The following is an 18,498-nucleotide window of genomic DNA, read 5'->3' as shown; positions in this document are numbered from 1 at the left end:
ATGGAAGGCACGGCGCCTGAAAGTATAGCGCTTACAATTTTGGTTCTGATTCACTTTATGCTCTGTCCAAGCCCTCCCTCCTAGCCTACATATGTTATCAGTAGAGCAAATTCGGACACAAGCAACCATTTTCCAATGGAATGCAAGGGGTCTCCGCAGCCGACTATCTGACTTTCGACAATTTTGCCATAAGTACCGATTTCCTATCATGGCCTTGTCGGAGTCAAACATTGCTAGTGATTTTCGTCTATCCGGTTACGAGGTTTTTCACTCGACGCGAGGTACAGCTCCAAGTCGAGTACTAGTCGCGGTTCGGAAAGACCTTACCTATATTTCTCACGCCCTTCCACCTGACGCTAACAACGAGTACGTAGCGTTGACTGTCAAAAACGATCACCGTATATTCACCATAATCGCGGCGTATATTCCGCCAAATACTCAGTTTAACACCCAACGTATTAACTCTATTATTGACAACACTCCTTCTCCGCACATCCTAACGGGCGACTTTAACGCCCATCACCCCTTATGGGGAAGTGTGAAGACAACTATACGGGGAACCTCACTTGCGACACTTACCCATCAGCATGGCCTCTTTTCGCTGAACGATGGAAGTCCTACTTTTTTCCGTGGAACTACGATGAGTAGCTGCTTGGATCTGACATTTGCTAGCGCAGGTCTTTCGAATTTAATTACGTGGTTCACAGACATCGAATGCCATGGGAGTGACCATATTCCAACTTACACTCTGCTCAAGGGATTTGGGTCAAATAATGAATCCTATCCAATTAGGCGCACCGATTGGTCTCTCTTTAAAATTAACTTTGAAAACGCGTGTGATTCATTCGACAGCAACGAAGAGTTTTTTAATGGCATTCAAAAGGTTGTGAAGCAATCCACGAAAACATATAACCTGCCTCGAACCTACCCTGTCATCGATGCAGAATATGAACGACTTCGCGCGCTTCGAATAAGATGCGAGCGAAAGGCTAGAAAAACACACGACCCTGAAGATCTGCGCAAAACGAGACGCCAACAAAAACGTATAAAACGTCACCTAGACAAACTGGCGAGGCGCCGTTGGAGGGCTCACTGCGTAACTTTAGATCCACGCAGGCCTCTTCCTCAGATATACAACCTAGCACGGAGCTTGCGGACACCACCCCACCAACGTCACCCTTTCCGGGCACTTGCACTCAAACAAGATGTTTCGGAACTAGTTTTGGCTGAAGCCTACTGCAAAAAACTTACAGAAAATGTTGCGAATCCGGTGGCAACACTTGTTAAACTTCATAGTCGGATCCGAGCGTGTAACCACATGGACGTATTATTTGATGCTCGTGAACTGGAAGATGCACTTTCCGGATTGAACTACTCGTCTTCTCCCGGACCGGATGGTATAACTTACTCAGCATTAGCTCATCTTGGTAACAATGGTAGACAGAGGCTCTTAAAACTTTACAACATTTCATGGGAAACTAGCCAGGTACCCCGGGGTGGAAAACATCGCGCATCATACCTATCCTTAAGCAAGGTAAATCACCTCTGGACATATTATCTTTCCGTCCAGTCGCGTTGTCTTCTTGTGTCGGCAAAGTGATGGAAAAAATGATTCACACACGACTAGAATGGTACCTTGAACAATCTGAGATATACCCTGAGTGTATGGCAGGCTTCAGACGAGGGAGGAATGCCCTGGACAACGTCATTGATTTCACAACTAGCATCCAAGAACAAAGGAAGTGTCGGCGAATCACTACCGCTGTATTTCTAGATATAAAAGGCGCGTTTGACTCAATAAGTCACAAGGCTATCCGTGACGCCCTAAGCTATGCAGGAATAGAAGGACGTCTCTACGCGTGGATATTAAGCTACTTAGATAGTCGAACAGTTCACATGCTGACAGCAGATGGGAAAACGACTGAGCATACTGTGTTTCGAGGCGTGCCGCAAGGCGGAGTTCTCAGTCTTACACTTTTCAATATTACCCTCCTGGCACTCGTAAACAAACTTCCCCGGGGCGTCAACATTACACTTTACGCGGACGACATCTGCATATGGACGTCATCAATTACGCAGCGATTTAATCGAATCCGCTTACAGAAATCACTTCAGATCATCTCCAGCTACTTACAACACCGTGGACTATCTCTATCGCCATCAAAGTCAGCTGCTACGGCTTTTACCAGAAAGAGTACTCATAGGTACTGTCTGACAGTTGATGGTCATCCCATATCATATGTGAACACGCACAGATTCCTGGGAATAGTTCTGGACAAGTCTTTGACATGGACACCGCACATAAAACAAATGAAAAGAAAGCTTCTCGGCATTATTCAGCTCATCCGATTCATTAGTGGCACTAAGTGGGGCGCCTCTGTAGCCGCCCTTCTTCAACTATATAACGCCCTTTTTGTCTGCTTCCTTCGATACAGCCTACCGGTACTTCATGGGATGTGCCGTACAAATATAAGAGCATTGAAAGGTATGCAGGCTCAAGCTCTACGAGCCTGTCTAGGGCTCCCAAGATGCACCTCAAATGTCGGAACTGTAGCTGAGGCAGGGGCTGTTCCGATTGGCGCGCTGAGACTTCAAGAAACCCTTCGAGCGCACCTCCGCCACCTCACAAGGCACAAAGACCACTACCTAGCAGACATCGGAAACAGCAGAAGCGCGTCTGGTTTTTCCCAAATCGTGAATGTTGACAACGCGGATCTTCCCCGAGACTTTGAACCAGCAGAGTTCTCGTTGTTACCACCATGGATATATCCAGTAATTTCTATAAAATTAGATGTTCCAGGGATACATTCAAGAAAGCATACTCCAACGGAGGTATTGAGGCAACATTCTCTAGAAACCATTAATACGCATCACCGTTCCCGAATTCATGTGTACACTGATGGGTCTTCTACTCGTGAAACTTCCAGCTACGGCTTTGTTATACCATCAATAAACAAAATACTCCAGGGAAAGCTAGGCCATGTAACATCATCGACGGCAGCAGAACTAGTAGCGATTAGAGAAGCAATTCACTTTATTTCTACGAGTGCCCCAAACAATTGGTCACTCTTTACTGATTCAAGGGCAGCCCTTCAAAGCCTTAAATCTACCAAAAGCAAGAACATTAATGCTCAGCTTGTACATCAGACCTTAAAAATTCATAAAGAGGCTATAAATAATGGTCACACACTAATTTTACAGTGGATCCCGAGCCATTGCGGTATTAGAGGCAACGAAAGTGCTGACTTGGCAGCCAAGAATGCGCATCATCTTACGTCCAAACTGGTAATTCCATTTTCACGTTCAGACGCCAGAGCTACAACCAACCGCATTACTGCGGCTCTAGTAAACACCCTCTGGGCGAATCCATTATATCACTACAGACACCTTCATAACATTGACCCCTTTCTTACCTTTCGCCCTCCCCGGGGGCTCAAACGTCGGACAGAAACCGCTCTTCACCGAATACGACTGAACGTGGCCTCAACAAAATATTATCTAAATCTCAACGGTCAGCTGGACTCCTCCATCTGCGAGAGCTGTGACGTCGTAGAAACGCTGGAACACGTTATTTGTCACTGCGCCCTCTACGCTGACCAAAGAAAGGAAATGATAAGCTCCCTGACTCTTCACAACGGAGAACCGCTTACGCTCAATCATCTCCTGGGACCATGGCCATCAACATTGCAAGGAGTCAAGCCGACGAGCTCATTGATTCGTTTTCTCCAAACGACTCAACTTGATCAAATACTGTAGGACACCCTCCAAAAGTAACTGACAGCCATCCTGAAAGTTTTCTTTCTTTCCTTTTCTTTCTTTGTCTTTTTTGCCCCTTTCTCCCTTTCCTCTACGGACGTCTATACTCCAGTGTCCGCGGTGTCCGGACGTATACGTCCGGACCCAGTAGACGCAACGAGCTATCCTAGCCAATCCCTCTCTGTTAAGGTATGCCCCGTGATACACTTTCTGCGCGTCGCTGTGCCCCCTCTCCAAGGTTACGTGACACTCACACGGCCTTGGATTGGCTTCGATAGTTCGCAGCATCCGCTGCGCTCGGACGTAAGGTGAAACGGAGTAAAACTCCTGGTGAGCTCAGTGGGTACTGCGCTCCACTGGAAATGGAGAGGTCCCTGGGTCGATACCAGGACCACGTGGATTTTTTTCAGCTGCGCATTAGTCACTTAGCTGTGTTTGGAAATTTACGTTTGTCCTTTGTCTTGCTTGTTCTCCTTCTTTTGGGATTATTATCGTTATTCCTGTCCAGCTCCCTGCACCTTTCCATTAATTGCATTAACATCATAACGTTAAAATGCAGGTTGTTCACCCTTGGTGGTGTTAAGCTGGTGGCAGCTGTTAAAACCCGTTCGCTCTGTCGTTTAACTCCTGGTTAGCTCAGATGGTAGCGCGCTTCACTGGAAACGGAGAGGTTCCTTGTTCGATTGCAGGACCAGACGGATTTCTTCAGTCGCGCACCAGTCACCAAGCTATATTTGGAGATTTGTGTTTGTCATTTGTCCCCCTTGAACCCTTCTCCGTGGATTGTTATCTCTGGTAGGACATTGTATAACGGAAGAAGAGGTTACATTTCACAATTTGCAAGCGTCATATTTCACGCTCATATTTCGCAACATTGCTCAGAACCTTTCAGGATGCTAGGAGCTCATTGGCTGTAGCCTGTGCAGTATAGTACTGAGTAAAAAGGAGGGCGGAGAGGGGGAGGATCTTGTATTAGGCATTCATAATCATAAAGACACACGCGTGACCGACGCTACACTTTAAGCTTTTTTTTCCGCGCTTTTATGCTTCTGCTGATGGACTGCCAGATTAATTGAATGCGGTCACTCCCTTGTGAAGAAAGGCGGTCCCAACTGAAGTACACCGGAGCGTGGCAGAGGTCCGCCGTCTGGAGATAAAACAACCGCAGTTTCCTCTCGCTCTACCAACCCGAACGCATTCGTCCTCGTCGCCATCAAGCAGCCTTTGTTCCGGCTCAGCTCCCAAGGACCATAGCGTCCAGAACTTCACGTTCAACATACATTGCCCGGGGACTGCAATGCGCCTCTGTTTGGAATACATCGCCTCCGTCGTTGTGCTTGCCGTGTGCGTGGGTGCGAACGATCCACCGGTCGACTTCGTCGTCACCAAGATCGCAGCCGTGCACGGAACAACGCAACAACACCTCGGGAAGAAGGTGAGGACGTACCTTGGCGTTCCGTACGCGGAACCACCCGTAGGAAGCTTTCGGTTTCGGAAGCCAGTGCCCGCCAAGCAACGTGACAGGATGATCTTGGCCACGAGACTCAGTCCATCGTGCATGCAGCTGAACGCCGCCCTCCAGGACCTGCCCTGGTTTCACGATGACAGCATCCACTCCGAGGACTGTCTCTACCTGAACATCTGGGTGTCCGAATGTGTGCCACTCGCCAACGAGACGACGTGTCCTCTAAGACCCGTGCTCTTTTGGATCCACGGAGGCGGATTCAGGGGAGGTTCCACGAACATGGATGTCTACAACGGGGGGACGCTGGCCGCCTCCGGAGACGTCGTGGTCGTCACGGTTAACTACCGAGTCGGGGTCTTTGGCTTCCTCAATCTCAAGGGTTCCGACGTCCCTGGGAACATGGGACTGTACGACCAGCACGTAGCTCTCAGATGGGTTTACGACAACATTCACTATTTCGGAGGGGACCCCAAGCAAATTGTCCTGTCTGGACAGGACGCTGGGGCCGTCTCTGTGGGTCTCCACCTCATCTCGCCCCTGAGTCGCAGACTGGTCAAGAAAGCCATATTGATCGGGGGAGCCCCTAACTGGCTCATCGATCCATTAAATTCAAGCTCGAGCTACGTCAGAGCTCTCATGCTTGGCAGCTTCTTGTCATGCGGCGACTCCTCGGCAGCGCAAAGCCCGCGGGTCATCGCCAGCTGTCTCAAGCAGGCGAATGCCAAGTCTATCGCGAAAGCGGAAAGCGAAGTTTTCAAGCAAGCCTACTACACATTCTGGCCGCGAGACAAAGACGAGCTCGTACCCATGGACCCAGTGACGGCCATTGCCCGAGGGCATGTCCTTCCAGTCGACGTGCTAGTTGGAGTCACCGCCGACGCCGGTTATTCACAAGGCCTAGCTTTTCAAAGAGCCGTGTTCGACCCCAAGACCTCCACGGGTGTTACCAAGGACCAAGCGGCGCGCATCCTCAGCGACGCCCTCTTCCTCTTCCCGACAGCGTCTAGAGAAACACTGGCCAACTTCTACTTCGCAAACAAGAGCGATTCGGACCCAATTTCTGTCAGGGCTACATTGGCTCAGGCTATTGGAGACATATTTGTGAACTGTCCTGTTATGTTCCTCGCCGAGTCTTACGGAGACCGTCCCATGAAGGCGTTCCTCTACAAGTTTAGCCACCGGCCGTCTTTCAGTCGCTGGCCCGCTTGGTACGGGACAACGCATTACGACGACGTTCCTTTCCTTTTTGGCGTGCCGCTCAGGCATCCGGACAGATTTTCATCCAAAGATGTTGCTGTGAGCAAGATGCTGGTCAATACTGTCATCACCTTTGCTACTACTGGGTAAGGAACATGTTTGTATTGTTGTCTGAATGGCGTCACATTTGGGAGACACGCTTTTGGTGGCACTGAGTGTGCATGTATTCTCCCCTCAACAATCAAGACAGTTAGCTTCGTTCCATTTACCTGAACCTCCTGCACCCGTGCAGAAAAGTGTAGGGCGGTGTACTTCCGGTATGTGTATTGAGATACGACCGGAAGTACACCGCCCTACACTTTTCTGCACCGGTGCAGGAAGTGCAGGTAAAGCGAACGAAGATACTATGTGCTTCAAAAACAATATCGCGTGTTGTAGTTGTGAACGTTAAATGGCTCATGCGGCCTTACATACTGGCGACTCTATAGTGAAGCTTTTTCCGACTTACATTACCTCATATCTTTGTGTCAAAAAACTGCTGGTTACACAAAAAAAAAAGAAACGGAAGTAAAAGAGAAGAAAAAGGTAAAACCGTTCATTCGCCACCGCATATAAACTTAAAGCATTGACGAAACCTGACGGCCAAAACATAAAACTGTGGAAGCAGATGAGGAAAAGTGCCCTAGCTATTCCTTGTGTGCACAAGCAGACAATGGGAAATTGTACAGGCGAACAGAGTCATAATAGGCCTCTACTTTTTCGTTAAAATGAAAGATGACTGAAAATAAATTGATCAAGTTACAATCAAGCAATTTGAGGTCGATGTCATAAAAATAATTAGCAGTAAGAATAAAAAAAAATGATAGCGGACATAAAAGCCATGTTACTTTAATATTTCCGAATTTCATTATACCTTCCTAGAAATTCCCAGAATTCCACATTGCACCAAGCTGCTCTGGGTATTCGTAAACTTCCCGTTGTCTGGAAGCAACGCAGTTAATCCTTGCCTAGTGTTGTGATATCATAGCACGAAGGGAGAAGCACAAAACCAAGCCGACCTTAACTAAGCCAACTCAAACTATTTTTTTCTTTTTTGTCTGCATTTTGAGCTTACAAAGGGCGGGTTTCTGTCAGTAAATTCCGCACGTTATAGGTATTGCCAACTTTTTGGCGGTGTTGACTCTTGCCGTTTAAGTAGAGGGCAACTCTCATGGACAATAGAAAGGGGCTAAAAGTTAGGGTAGTTGAGCCTGATATCGTATGTGCCACTTTAAGTCATTGGAATTGAGAGGTATATAAGGCGTGAAAATCAGGTATGTGTGGAAGAGACAGGAGGAGGAAAATTGATCTGAGCGAATGAATAGGTCAAACGACGGTGGGGAAGAGAGCTCCAGCAAATGAAATGTAAGGTAATAATGCGTTTAAACTTGGTACCGGCCATCAATGGGGAAGATGAGACAGGTTGTTTTCCTCTGTCCTCTTAAGTTCTGTACAATTGCAAGGAGTATTCTTCTGGCTGCATTGGATGTCGGCGACGTTGCGAGCGCGTTGTTGCACAATATCCACGCGTTTAATTATTATGTCTCAGAAGAATATAATATCGGGCTTGACAAAAAATTCAATAGACCGATCTCACAGCCAGTTTCATTACGCCACCGCTGCCTCCCTGCATTGTGGGAACTGTGGGCTTTCTGCACGTGCCACAACCCCGCTCGGGGCTGCGCGAGCCGAGGACGAGGCTGCACCAGCTGTTTCGTGAACTGGTACCTGCCTCCTATGAACTACAGCTATGGCGGTGTTAGGCACGCGTGGAACGCTTAGTGAAATCAGTCTATTCGTCTGGTAGGTCAGGGTCGAAAGAAATTATTGCGAGATTGACTGAAGTCTCATCTTGGGTAGAGATCTCCTACGGGGAAGAGAGAACAAAACATATATTAATATTATCCGTCGTATATTTCTTGACGTGTTGGGGCATGCGTATTCATTGGAGTGTGCCATGGCTCACTGCTTGTCCGGAAGAAGGGCCTGAGCCTTAGTCATATTGTTTATTGCAGTTTAATGTTCAACAGCTTATTCTGCCCTAGCCCCTTGAACACAGCTCCTCGCGCGACATTCTCGGCCGCTTTATCGCCATTGTCGTTTTGTGTGCCTATACATCCCTCAAATGTTAGCTCGTAGCTCGTCCCTTAGCCGTGCGACAACCTCCCCACTCCCCCTCTTCTCCAGTTAACATTTGAAGCAAGAAAATTGTTCTATCATCCATAGTATTAAAGAGCTCAACATCTAAGGGTTGCTTAGAAGACCCCTATCCTGACATGTCAAACTCCGTTTTATCCTAAAGTACATCACTACACCTCTTTCTACTCATACCAATCTGGGTGCAACATTTGGTGGCTGTAAAACTCACAGCAGTGTGAGTAGCCAAGGTGATACGTCCCCTCCTTCAATAGATGCATTTCGTGTAAAAAAAGAAAACTCTATAAGAGAGGGGAAGAGGTCAAAGCCTTTTAATTTTCTGGTCAGTGCACCCTCCTAACTTCCCTATCCCATTTTCTCCGCCGACGTTTGCGCTGAGAAGCCATGTCTGTGTTGGCTGCAGTGACTGCCGACTAAAGTCCGAGTTAACGAATCTCTTTCCCTGGCTTTCTCCCACATTCCCCAGTGGCTCAGAACGACTGTACGCTTTCCCAAATCTCTCCCTTCTGCGGTAGCACACGTGCTCGTTGGGACGGGCAGTTTTTTCCATAACAAAAAGAAGAAAAAAAAAAACGTGGAGAGGACGAAACACAGACGAGTGCCAGCCCGGAGCTGCTGTGCCTTGTGAGCCTTCTTTGAAGAAGTCGTTCTCGCTGCATTCGCTTCGGACCTCCTCGGGCCTTTTCAGCAGAATAATGATCCGAAAAATCCTTTTACCTCGCATCACTTCGAACCCCTTCTTTTCGATCTCGTGCGGAAGGGAGGGAATTGGTAAATGAACCGAGTAATCCTCAGAGTGGACGGAAGCAGCGTCGGACTTATTGGTGTCAGTGACCTCCGTCAGCACCGCTTGCGGACATGTAGAATACGCCTCGTTAGGACGATTCCTTGCGCCTGAGCGCCATCAACTGGAAACAGACGAACATGTGTGTGTACAAGCAGTACTGCTAAAGGTCGCTAGGGTTGCCAAAAAGTATTTTGTTTGGTCTGAGAGAAGTTGCTCGGTCGATAGGACTAGGCCTCAAATAGCTAAAGGTCCATTTAAAAGTATTAGCGTTTGAATGTGTTGGCTCGCGTTGCTTTCTGCTGTGAATGCAGCAACCACATTTTGCGCTCATGTGAGTCGGCACCACCACCGTGGTCGGCACACATACAACTGTCTGACTTTTGCAGCAGGCGAGGATTCCCTGAATTAATTTTACACCACGAAGTATACTTATTTATTTACTTACAAATATTGTTGCCACCTCCTGGGATAATTACAAAAGTAAGTTGACCACACAGATACACAGATAAGGAAAAGAAAAAATAAGAAAACAGCTGCATTTCAGAAACAACACTAACCGCTCATTCACACTGGAAGCGGATCCGCGTTCGCAAAGCGGTTGCGAACGCGGTTGTATAAAGATTCAGTACAATTGCACGCGCACTCGGTGACATCAAGTGCGCGTGCAATTGTACTGAATCTTTGTACAACCGCGTTCGCAACCGCTTTGCGAACGCAGATCCGCTTCCGGTGTGAATGAGCGATAACACTCGTACAAATACCGGAATTTGTACATAAGCAAATGCACGAGCTACTAACTGTTCACCTAGTTTTGTCTTTTATTTACATTAAGGTTTCTATGTAAAGAAACTTGCTTAACATTTTTATGTAAAGAGCGTTTATTTGTTTTTACCGATATTATCAACCTTGTAATTACCCCAGAAGATTACACCAGTAACTGTAGGGAGTACTAAAGTCACTGGATCGTGGTAAAGTAGCGCCATGCTCCCCATATGGACGCCATTTTCGGTCCTGAAATGAAAATTTCTCCTTGACCTCTCCGTTCTTAGCGAGCCAACGTAAAGTCGCTCGTGATGGGTAGCTTTATAGAAGCGTCTTTGTATATCGAGATTTTGCTATCTAAACACCTGCGAAACAAGCGTACATCTTCGTACCACATGTGGTGTCGGTGATTGGAGACATTAAAAAATAATTTTCTTGTTTTCCAATACGCAAGAAGAACAATACCATAATAAGAGATCCGTGGAGAGGGGCGTTATTAACAAGTTGATTGCATACAGGCTGTCCAAGAAGTTTATATTGGCGAGGAACGCCTTCAGTACGATGGTGCTTGAACAAAAAGTAAGGGCGCAAACGAGCTGGTGTACACTGCACATGGGTGAAAAAAACCCGAGACTGCGGGTAAACGACACAACACTAAAAAGTCTCTAGAGACTTTTTAGTGTTGTGTCGTTTACCCGCAGTCTCGGGGTTTTTTCAACCATGTGCGATGGTGCTTCATGGCGATCTTGATGCGACTGGTTTAGAACGACCCCCTCGAAGCTTCGAAGATATGAAGGGGCCAAAATGGCGATTGCCATGGCAACGATACCGATCAGCCAATCACCATGGGAGGTTTTGGCTGTATGTTAGTATCTTTTTGTGGCCGGCTAGCAGTAGCAGGCAGGTTAGGTATTGGCGCTACTTTCTCATGATCCAGTCAGAGTTTGGTCATTCATTGGGAAGTATAGGAGGCAAACGAGGAGGGCTCCATTGGCCGAAAGAGGGCTGGGCGTGTTCCAGGGCGTCTTCACAAATTCGAATGTGGTCAACCAGAAGCCGGAAATAATACCCTGGCGGTGGTTGTGAGAAACAAACTTAAGTGCGTCGGAGTAACTCCCGGTGATTGCAAATAAGGTGCACGTGATGTTTCAATCACGGTCATCCAAAACCATGGTGGAAGAGTGCGACTAGCAGAACGATCGACATAATCCGTACGCCAGGCGCCGAAGACCGGGAATATACTGTCCGAGCGGTTACACTTTGTCTCTGTGCGGGCAAAACAGAGTTCGAGCGGCACATTCGTTCCTTACATCTTTTTGCATGATCATTATCGAAACATCACGCGCCCCGTATTTTCAGCCATGAAGAGTTACTACATTGAACCATTAGGCTCTTATTAAAACTTTTTCTTGCTACCACCTCTAGAGGATTCTTTTCTGTTTCCGGAGAGCATGCCAAGCCAAGCTTCTCGGCGTCTGGAAGGCATGCCAAGCGAGCATGCCAAGCCCTCTGTCTACGTCTGGTGCACGGCCTGGCTCTGCCCACTCCTCCCATTGACCAAACTCTCTCTATACACGGCTCTGGATCCAATGACTTTAGAGTGTACGAGTGTTAGACATTTTTTTAATAATTGATGGTGCTTTTTCATTAGTATTATTTTATTTGATTCGCAGTTTATTTTTGCTGCTTGAAGTGTTCGAGTTTTTCTTATAATCGATAAAGGCGAATAAGGTCTTCAGAGCACTTCGATCACTCGCGTCAAACCTCATCGCTTCGCATAAGAGCTCGCGCGCCAACTTTCAGCACTTCGCCCGCCCCAGAACACCGGGGTGCTCGGAGGAAAGGCTGTCTCGGTGGAGCATCCCATTTGGCTCGACGGGCTTGAAGATTTTATCACTATTGTAACCTTCTTTTGTTACAGTTATTGGTCAACTCCTATCTTTTTATAAGACACTTATGAAAAGCAAAAAATTATTTAACTAATACTCAACAATGTAGTCATAGTTTTGCTTCCCGTGTCACATTATATTTTGCGAAAGATACTTGTGTGTGTCGGTGTGCTAAACACGAGTATGTGAAATGTATTTTTTTATACGCATGTTTGGTGCAAAACAAATTCCAGGTGTGATTTATTTAACAAGATAAGCTCAATGCAAACTGAATGAAAAATATTTTTATTAAAAATATCTGATTGTATTCGCATTTAATTTTTACTATTCGTATTTCAATCGCACTCACACATTTGATATTTGCACACCTCTCAAATGCTCTTCGGTACCTCGACGAAGGACATTGTCGGTTCGGGACGGAATCGCTGATCAAGGTTTATTTCGTGTCGGGTCCTGACTCAATATGCCGGCCCGATCAGATCTCTGTAATCAGCATTAAGAAATATAAAAAAAGAATATCAAACAGGAACATATAGTTGGTGACAGGTTAAGTGGAAGCTCCTCCCACCTGTCTCCACTTTAGCAGATCGAACGCTGGAGAGGAGGTCGCCTCCTCTCCAGCCTTTGCTACTTGCTAAGTGGAAAGGAGTGGGAGGAGCTTCCGCTTTACTCTGAACCTGTCACCGACTTTAGGAATTATTTGTTACAAAGGAATACAGCACCCAGACTACTTTCGCAAAACAAAAATGCAAAAAAGGCGTGGTGCAACGAGGGGTAAAGGGGGTCTGGCATTTTAATAAGGCAGTTTTGGCCGATCGTTTGAAAAGAGAGTTTTAGTAGATCGTTCCCATGACTCCGATAACGATACCCGATACTCCGCCACCGCTTCCCTTGTGCATGCATAGTATCGTTATCGGGGCTATCGGAGGTACCGGAACGATCTACTAAAACTCTTTATTAGAGAGTTTTAGTAGATCGTGTTTTCAGGCCACGCTAATCGTAGCGGGAGCTCGCGCTGCCACTTCGATGCATGCTTTGAAGCGCGCGCTCGTAGCGCTAGCGGGCCTTTGAAAACGATCTACTAAAACTCCCTATTAGCTCTGATATCTACCCGATAACGATATGATGCATGCTCAAAAGCGCCAACGGAGTATCGGGCATCGTTATTAGACAGTTTTTCTAGATCGTCCCGAAACACCCGATAACGATACCGGTAACGATGCGATTCACGTGCGATGTGCCGTCTGAGTATCGGGTATGGTTATCGGAGCCATCAGAACCATGTACTACTATAGTCGGTTGCAAGCTAAGAAAAAACCGGAAATGCCTCTCAGAGGAAAATGTAATCCTACGCCGAGAAACGCCAGCCAATCGTTTTCATGACGTCACGATTCCGTGGACCAATCGCGATCCTTTTGAAAAAAAAAAAAAAAAAAGCTCAACATGGCTGCTGCCCTTAGCAACGCGACGCTAGTTTCTCGTGACAATTATTCTGCTTTTTTGCACCGTGTTTTACGTGCCCGAGGTTACGCCACGAAATCTTAATGGTATCGGCTTGCGTTTGCAGCAGTTTTTCCGCGACAACGTGAGAATCCAGCGACGCTATCGCCAACAAAAATTTCGAAGCGGGCGCAAGGCTTAGCACTGCTGAGAGCTGGAAGACGGTATGTTAGACAGTATCTTGGACAGAAAATGAATTGGGAAGACGGTACATTGTACATGACTTTCTTTTTTTACTAAACAGCTATTTCGTTGACAAAAACGTATTCTAACTTATTTAAATGTCCTGAATGAATTAAATAAATATTGTAGTAGTTTAAGACAGGTTTCCTGGAGGAAGAAAAAGCAACGTTGCTAGCGAACTACTTTGTCGACGGCGGAGGCACTTCAGATGGGCGCAATGCGCTTGTGGGTGGAGCTAAAAGATTGTTCTTAGCTTGCAACCGACTATAACTCCCTATTAAAGAGGTATTGAAATGAAACTTTAAAAGAAATACCTCTCACGTTCAGAAGTAACTTAAACATGATCAAATATATGTGTTAATGACAATTGCACGCTTGTATTTGGAACGGATGGCTATATGTTTCGTTCGGAAGCACCAATCCCAGCAAGCGCTCGAAGATCAGCCATCGGAGAGCGCAATGCATCACGGGAGCTGGACTAATAAACGTCACAGACGTGACGTCAATTGGTTTAGCACAGGCTAAGCTGCTTGGAGGCTGGCGTGGTTATGAGCTCCGCCATTTAGCCTCGTCAACGCGTCACAACCAGGCCGTTTTTAGTTGCCTCTCCCCGCTTTCCGGAGAAGTTGAATAGGCCGGGAGAGAAGGGAATTCCGATTCGAAAGGGCTCGCGCGGACGCAGCACTTCAGAGGAGCGGTAGATGACGTAACGACATTCGGTTTATTCCTTTGCGATAATGTTTTGGTGTCTTTTCAAGCAAAAAAGTTGGTGTGTCCGCAGTGTGGCCGGGACGTACGTGGTTGACATCTAGACAATAAAATGGGCGCTAGAATTTCGTTGCTGTATCCCTTTCCTAGAGTTAACAAAACGATCTACTAAAACTTTTTAGTAATTTCCAGATTCGACAGGGAGCGCCGCCATCCAGCTGCTGGTGCGTGTAGATTGTCTGATGGCCACAAAGTCCTGACTTGCTAAGACGTGTCCACGATTGCTAAACTGATGCAGACTTGTACGTAACGCGTTACAAGTAATTGATTACTTGTAATCAATTACAGTTAAGTGTAATTTTGTAACGCTTCAATTACATTTGTCAAGCTGTAACGCTCGGAGTAATTCAATTACTTTTTTCCTGTAATCAATTACAAAATCAATTACACAATTACGAATTACATTTTTCATCCCACAATTCTTTTTTCTCACAAAAATCAGCATAGTCACTCAGCCACAGACTTGTACGTAACGCGTTACAAGTAATTGATTACTTGTAATCAATTACAGTTAAGTGTAATTTTGTAACGCTTCAATTACATTTGTCAAGCTGTAACGCTCGGAGTAATTCAATTACTTTTTTTCTGTAATCAATTACAAAATCAATTACACAATTACCAATTACATTTTTCATTCCACAATTTTTTTTTCTCACAAAAATCAACATAGTCACTCAGCCATGGAGCAAAAATGATTGACATTTTTTTAACATCTAAAAAAAATAAAACTAGGATTAGTCGGCAAATCCTTTTTTCTTTTGCGCCACGCTCTTCTACAAGCGCGCCACCAGTCTTGGCTGGGGAGTTCCGGATCTCGTTGCAGATTGCTGATAAAGTCGACGGGAAGCGGGAACTCGCTATTGACTTTTTAGTGGGCTTTGTTCCTTAGGTCGACGCGTCAGCTACACGACAAGGTCCGGGTCTGAAAACAAAAAAGGGAACAATAACCAAACAAAATTGTGTACGCAATATTTTACTGTGTATTTGTGTATTTCTGTCATCGCAATAAGAAGTAACGTGAAAGTAACTTGAAAAGTAATCAATTACTTTGCAGTAATTGTTCAATTACTTCTGGGAGGCAGTAATCAGTAACGGTAATCGGTTACTTTTTTCACTGTAGTAATTGTAATTGTAATCAGTTACTTTTTTTCAGTAACGTGTACAAGTCTGAACTGATGCCCCAACAAAGCATTTTCCAAGCAGGCTAACTTTTGAAGCGTGACTGCTTGCAAGCGTTCTCGCGCTTGCCGGCGCATAAAGATCCCGAGAAAACGCTCTCCGAAACCACGAGAAATTAACAGGCGCCCTAAATGTGGTTTTTCTCTTCGCAGGAAACCTAAGCCGACCCCTGACACCGAGTGGCCGCAGTACTCGTCGACTTCGGGTCAGTATTTGGACCTGAGCACCGGCGGGGTCACTATGAAGAAGCATCCGTTTCAACAGTGCGAGTTCTGGAGGAGGTACTACCCGAACACTGTTTAGAGGGGCACCTTACAAAACTCTGGAGTTCTCGGTGTTGGTTGTTACGAGTTTCTTCCCGAAAATTAGAACCAAATAGAACCAGACGTAAATGGTACCGAAAAAGAAATTTGGCAATTTGAATTCAATCATGACTCGCGCAATACCAGTGAAAATCTCTCTCTGTCTTGCCCCTGTAAATAAAATTATACATAAGCTTTTGTTGTTGTTGTTGTTGTTCGGAGGTCTTACTTGAACGCAGGCTGTGCATTCGTTGAAGAACAGTCTGGAATATAGGAGGAGAAAAGAACTTAATCAAAATTATACTGGTTCAGGTTGAAAATCACACCAACTTTCCCAACTGCTTTTCTATTCTTATTTACTTTATGCGTTTATTCTAATCAGGAAGAAAAATATTGTAATCAAATAAATTAGATTTATTATAATCAGACTAGTTTCATCGGAATTTGTATTTTTAAAAATTGCTGATATATCTATCAATCCGCCCGATCACTGAAAACAACGCGGAACAAAGAATTACTGTTAATTTAAAGTGCAGTTTAATTCGCAACTTTTGATCGAGCGAACTCCGCCTTCGTAACGGGTTAGATCGCGAAAATGAAACCCGGGTCTTTGTCCCGTATAAATAAACTACACGCATCGCGGAAAGCTAAGAGTATGTGGCACTGCCGGTGGTGATAAAATGCTTAAAGGGATACTACAACGAAGTTTCGGCGCTCATTTTTGGTCTGTATGTGTTCAAAAGAGCAGTATGACATGGAACATGCCAATATCTTGTTAAAAAAGTCTCGAAAAGGAATTTTAAAACGAATTAAACGATTAGCAAAGAGCACCTGGTGGATGTCGCTAACGCCTCGTTTGTAATGCTCGTCTAGAAACCTTGACAGCTAGTGACGGAGGTTGTCTCGTCTCCGGCCACGACGAGAGAAGGGCGGAAGGAGGAACTCCCCTCGTCCCGAAAATCCCTTTTGTGTGTCGCAGAAGTCGCTATTGTCCCCCTAGAAGATTATAGAAAATTAACCCGTCACTCAAAATTCGTACAAAAGCAGCCGCTTCGGTGGCTGGAACGACTAGGCCATCCTCTCGACGTCAGCCTCGCCGTAGCTTTGCTCGTCTTGAGACGACCTACGTCACGATTGCGTTAAATGTCACGTGCTCTAAGCTGGGCCTTCTCCGAGCGCTTGCCAGAGTGGGCCGTTTATAACAAAAAATACAGCCACCAGGATCAAAATACAAACCTGTGATTGTCATTTACGGATATTGTGGATCATATTCAACCTATTTTTGAACACGACGGGAATATTTCAAATTTCGTTGAAGTATCCCTTTAAAGTTTGAGCACTGACGTTACCTAGGTCAAAATCAGTGATCAAAAGATACTTGGTGTCCCCCCCTCGAAACCACCAGACAAAACATCCACAAAACAAATTAATAAAAGAAACGCAAAGAAAAAAAACAGAGAGCCAGCCGTTAATTAATTTTTAAGACAGGAAGTTATCTTTTAATTATTTAGGCTACGTGATAGCTTTAACAATAGTTTAGGGCGGAGGCATGCGGTTTAGAGAAACTCGTTTTAGCGAACACCGTCTTACTTACCCCAGTTTTTCGAGTCGCCCGGAGAACCTGAGTTTAGAAAAAATAACAATGAGCCTCCTTTCAGCGAATTCGGCCGCGGTTAACATTTTTGTAATGAGCCGCTGCAGACTGCCGCTTGTCACTAATACACACGTTTTAGTGATACACGCGCAAAAAAGGGAAGCCTTTCTTTTTTTTTTTGATTAACAACGTTTTTTTAAGCTGGAGCTCCGCTTTCTCTGAATAGAGCTTCGATCAAACGTGCGCGTTCTCTAATACGTGTTTGGATGAAATGGCGTTCGATCGACCGTAAAAGACCCGTTGAGAGTGTGAAACACGGTCGAACGCTTTCGAGTAATCAACAGATATAACGTCGACTTATTTGTCCCTGTCGGTCCAATGTTTTTGCAATGTCATGAATAGTAATACCGATCTGATATAAATCTGGATTTAAGCCGTTCTTTGAACCACCTTGACTTTTACTCTCCTTCCTGATTCTGACCAAAATGTACCATTGATGAACATGACTCTTTTCTTCTGCACTAACTTTGAAATACTTGCGTTGCCTGGAAGCCCACCTGTATCATAGAGAGTTTGCATAGACAAGCCAGCTTGAGCTCAATCAAATAGAAAGTTACAAGTGTTTATAAGGTAAAAAGTGATTTGTGCATCTTGTTCTGTTACCCTATTTGTCTCCTTTGATTTTATAGTGAATCTACTGTTTTCCCGCTCATGATGGTCAATTTAATCCCAGTGCCATTCAATTTAATTCAAGCGCCATTCAGTTTAATACCAGCGCTAGCCAATTTATTCGCGGGGTCAGTCAATTTAATCTGCAATATGTACAGGCATGTATTCGTCTTCAGTGGTCATCTGTCGCTTACACTTTTTATAGAGTAATTGTACCCTGTACTTAACTGTAACTGAGTAGTAAGGCCTGT

At 45.5% G+C, this 18,498-nt stretch overlaps 1 protein-coding gene across 1 annotated transcript; it reads left to right on the top strand.

The window, feature by feature from the left end:
- The first annotated feature begins 5,053 nt into the window (after positions 1-5,053).
- Positions 5,054-15,985, top strand: LOC8024776 (acetylcholinesterase-1). The gene is made up of 2 exons (XM_040206083.3): positions 5,054-6,564; positions 15,835-15,985. The coding sequence occupies exons 1-2, from the start codon at positions 5,054-5,056 to the stop codon at positions 15,983-15,985; spliced, it is 1,662 nt and encodes a 553-aa protein (XP_040062017.2).
- Positions 15,986-18,498: the final 2,513 nt, after the last annotated feature.

This window comes from Ixodes scapularis, unplaced genomic scaffold (assembly GCF_016920785.2).
Source record: "Ixodes scapularis isolate PalLabHiFi unplaced genomic scaffold, ASM1692078v2 PGA_scaffold0__279_contigs__length_252992795, whole genome shotgun sequence".
In the NCBI taxonomy this organism is placed as follows: Eukaryota; Metazoa; Arthropoda; class Arachnida; order Ixodida; family Ixodidae; genus Ixodes; species Ixodes scapularis.
Note: the sequence above shows the minus strand (reverse complement) of the source record. Positions and strands in the feature narration are given on the sequence as shown.